This window comes from Arachis hypogaea, chromosome 11 (genome assembly GCF_003086295.3).
Source record: "Arachis hypogaea cultivar Tifrunner chromosome 11, arahy.Tifrunner.gnm2.J5K5, whole genome shotgun sequence".
Lineage (NCBI taxonomy): Eukaryota > Viridiplantae > Streptophyta > Magnoliopsida > Fabales > Fabaceae > Arachis > Arachis hypogaea.
The window spans coordinates 26740358-26744910 of record NC_092046.1 but is presented as its reverse complement, the minus strand read 5'-3'; the positions used below and the strand labels follow the sequence as shown (position 1 = coordinate 26744910).

The 4553-nt window shown below is 30.7% G+C and overlaps 1 protein-coding gene across 2 annotated transcripts; it reads right to left on the bottom strand.

Moving 5' to 3' along the window:
• Positions 1-404: 404 nt before the first annotated feature.
• LOC112720571 (uncharacterized) lies at positions 405-3447 on the bottom strand. Of its 2 annotated transcripts, none has more exons than XM_025771555.2 (5): positions 3312-3447; positions 3091-3183; positions 2355-2990; positions 1436-1780; positions 405-969 (listed from the first exon to the last, which is right to left on the bottom strand). In XM_025771555.2, the coding sequence occupies exons 2-5, from the start codon at positions 3130-3132 to the stop codon at positions 895-897; spliced, it is 1098 nt and encodes a 365-aa protein (XP_025627340.1). In that variant the 5' UTR covers positions 3133-3183; positions 3312-3447; the 3' UTR covers positions 405-894. The 2 variants fall into 2 exon arrangements, with proteins under 2 accessions (XP_025627340.1, XP_025627341.1); XM_025771556.3 differs by having other exon boundaries at positions 3091-3174.
• Between the last annotated feature and the right edge of the window lie 1106 nt (positions 3448-4553).

The window sequence follows — 4553 nt, the reverse complement described above, 5'->3', positions numbered from 1 at the left end:
ATCCACAATTTTCGGATCCAATTTAGATAAATACTGCGAATATACGGATCGATCCGATCTGATCTATAAACACACCTATAAATCATACTTAATCTTATTGTCAAAGAATTATATAGTAAAAATAGTATACATATATAACAATACTATAAATTAGTCCATTACATTCAGCTTTATTGGCGGCTCATCATAAATGATAAGTTACCAACGACCATAAACCGTAGCTAAACTATGAAGCTTTGGTAATTTGGCTGGAAAAATTTTTTTTTTCGACGAGTTAATTTTACGACGGCTGAGCCATCAATAAAAATTTAACGTTTTTTTTTAACATAGTCAACAAAAATTTAATCATGATATCTTTTTAGAACGCAATTTATCTTTTTAAAATGGTTCTAGAGTACCCAATATCCAATCAATAATTGAAAGTAATTTTATACAAAAGTGACAGAGGCACAAACCGACACAAATGGGACCAATACAAAAACACAGCCTGCTCTATAATTATAATTCACAACGTGGAAGAGGGAATAAAGAGGTCTATCACAATAGTCAAATCCTCTAAAAAATTCCCTCATAAAAAAAAAAAAAAAAGATAAAGTTGCTAAGATATGAACATTGAAAATGCCATTGTGGTGGGGGCGTATATTAACGTAGCCTACCATATAGTATTCCTCTATACATATCAACTACGCAAAAAAACCACATTGGCCTTTTATCTCTGTTGAACTCAGCACTGATCCAAGTAAACTGTGTATGGAGAAATAATTAAGGTACACCAGAATAGTCAACATATCACAGAAGAAAAATTAAAGAAAGCACTGCGATGAAAAAAATGGTTACTGTGAAATTAATTATTAAGCTTATTATTATTCATTATTTTTGGTGTAGTCATCAATATCAACTCAGCTGCTTCAAAGCCTGATTTAAGCCTTTTATTATATCTTTTGCTGTCAAGGTGCATTCCTTCTTCATCTGTAACAAAAAATAATTAATGTGTGAAAATTTATAATGGAGGGGAAAATATATCCAATAGATTAAATCATGATAATTAAAATTTAAGCTCTTTAATTTAAGGCATGATTTTGTTTTAGAATTTTTTTATTTTCCATTAAAATTTCTAAAATATGCAATTATGAATAAAAAATATGAGTCTCTTTTATTTTAATGTTTTTATTTTTTGAAATATTTTTATGAACTTCTATAAAAAAATTAAAATAATAAATATTACTTACTATTTTCATTTTTACCCTCAAAATATTTAAAATTGTAAAAAAAATATCCAAATTGAACAATTATATATTTTGAATCAAAAGTTGTGGTATTATTTCTAGTTATTTGTGATTAACTAACTAATTGTAATTTGAAGTTGATTTAATGAATGAACATTATTATTCATCTACAATAAATTAATTAAGCTGAAGTTGAAATTTATATTTACCTGAGCAACAATGGTGATGTCAAGTGAGTTGTTCCCAAAGGGCAAGAAGCTACTACTTTGAACACTGAGATCATGCTTCTCAATCTCGTTGATTATTTTTGGCACTATTCCACTGTGTTTGTCACAGTGGATTCTAATGAGAACGTCTTTGCCTGAAATTCTTGCTTCTATCTCCGGGTTCTCTTCCGAAGAAGATCCATTGTCTTCTGCGAAGAGGATGGATCTCTTCACGAAAACTGCGGATTCTACGGTTTTTTCAGCAACTTGCTCTTCTAGAATCTTCACTTTTTCTTGCAGTTGCTTCAGATATTTGATAGCATCTCCCAATACAGAAGCCTTGTCCATCTGCATGAAACCCATTGAATAATTCATCCTTCTAATAAAAAATGTTCAAATATATTATGTTATATACATGTAATTTTATGGTTAATTACATGGTTTAAGTAAAGTTAGATCTGTATTTGTATCCAAATGTTGCGAATTTCTAGCTAAGTGAGTTGTTATGAAATTCATTCTAGATTATTGATCATGACTATGGTTCTTGACTTATTGTTGCGAGTGTTCATCAGTTGGTCAATTCACAAAGATTTTGAGGTGACCTAATAACATATATTTTATGCACCAAATGTCAATAATAGAAGATGCATGGTTTTAAATTGTGAATTCTGGGGTTTTATGAAGTCTAGTTTATTCCTTGCTGAAATTTTATTTTTATTTGAAATTAAAAACTAGGAACATTATTAAGAATGGTTTCTAAACGTTTTAGTAGTAGAAACAACTCTCATGTATCATGCTATTAATTATCAATGGTTCTACATTCGTATGTAATACTACTTCCAAGATAAAGGACATGAATTGTTATATCTCTACCAAATAGGAGCGATACTTGTGCAATTTAAGACAAAAATAAAAATAGTACCTTCTTGAGTCCAGGAACAATGGCGGAAAGTGCAATGAACCTCTGGCTGAGCTTCTCCCTTCGTTTTCTTTCGGCAATGACGTGATCTTGGGCCTGAGTTGGGTTTCTGGTGGTGGCCGCCCCCGCGGAACCTTTATTGGCCTTATCAGCTTGAGAAACCACACTGGCAAAATCCAAATTCTCACTGCACACACTCTCAGTCTTGGGCTTCAAAACATGGTTACCCTGATCTGAAGAAGGGTTATTATTGTAGAGTTGCTGATGATGGTGGTTATAGGAAGCAACCGAAGAAGCGTTCGAGTGCTGCTCGAACGAGATGATTTGGGAAGAAGAAGAGGAAGAAGCTTTGGGAACCATGAATTCATTGCTGGTAGTAGTAGTGGTATTAGTACTAATCCCATGGCTATAAGCATTTTTTTGTTGCTTAGTTGGTCTTTCAATTGGTGAGAAAGAAGAGTTGAAGCGCTTGTTTGAGGTGTAGCTCTTTGGGGATGAGGCTGAAGAGAAGGACTCTTGGATTTGGTTGAAGTCAATATCATCAAGATTAATCTGCGGCCATGGTGTTGGAGATGATGTGATTGTTGATGAATCCATCATTGGGTATTGATTATGGAAGAAAACCGACTCATCCATTCCCTATGAAGAGCTCAAATCAAATTAAAGGGTCAGAAATTTTCATCAGATTTATGCAACAAATGAAAACATTGACCCAAAATAAAAGGGTTGGTATGCTTACAAATTCAGGCAAGTACTTGTTGGTGGTGGAGATTTGCATCATCTTTAATAATCTTTGCTTCCTTAGAAATTAATTGGAGTCACACTGAAAAAGCTAAGGAGGAAATAAAATCAGAATATATATATATATATATATATATAGCTGCGGTTTCAATAGATCCCAAGATGGAGACTGAAGTGGAGTACCAGTGTGAAGAAATAAGTGTAAGATGATGTTGTTACCTTAACTAGATCGAAAAGTAACAGTAATATATAGAAGAAGGCGAAGATGATAATGAAGAGAGTGGTTAAGGTGGGGATGATTCTTGTTTCTTCCAAGGAATGGGAACAAGTTGCAACAAATTTGCAAACCTTTTTTATAGAGAGAAAGTGTGTGTGAGAGAGAGAGAGGGGGCAGGACCGTAGGAGTTTAGTCATGTATGACAAACACGCTTCATACCCGTTTGGCTATAAAACCCACGTGTGAATGCGTCATATCCCATTTTCTAGGATTGTTACTTCTCTTTCATTTTTCTTGGTGGGCGCTCCTCTGTCTTCACTAGTGTAGAGAGTATTTGGTCAAATAGTGGGTTCTTTGGCTTCTAGCTAAATCTTCTCTTTCATTTGCCACATAAATACATATGCTAGTATAAAACAACAGAAATCCTTGATAAATACATTGACACAACTCAATCAACAAGAGGAAGTTATATATATGAAATATTTGAATGTATAGTAATGTAATATATGTTGATTATATATAACATTTTTTGAAAGGTTGAGTATATGTTTATTATTCCATCCTTAATATTTACTTTTTAAATTCTATATTTTTATTTTCCTAAAAAAATTCAATTAATATATTGATGGAGTGAGGATAAGTGTAACAAGAAGAAAGAAAAACAAAAACAAAAACACTTCATAAGTAAATATTTATGCTATATTTGTCTATATACATATTGTTTCACATAATTTTTTTGGATAAATTACATAAATATAATGGTTAGCAAAAAATATTTTTATATATAATATTATAAACGTCCTAAATACAATCTAATATTATAATATTATAAATATCTTAAGGAGTATTTTAATTATTTTCTATAATGAGGATATTATAGTCATTTTCTATAAAAAATTAAATTTAGATTGATTCAAAATTTGATTCACCATATTTTCGATCAAATTAATTTGTTTGGCCTAATTTTAACAAAAATAATACGATTTAATCGATTATATATACTAAATTTTAATTACTAAAAAATATTTAAAAAAAACGTTTTAAATATCTTTATTTGAGTGGATCTCTTAAATTAATATTTATAGTCATTGACCGAATAAACATTCAATTTTATTGGTTATCTAAGTCGTATTGATATAATATTAGTCTTTTGAAAATGTTGTATGAATTATGCTCAAAGAAGATAATGTAGATCAAAAAATGACAAACCTAAAAATAAAAAATTATTTATGAAACAATTAAAT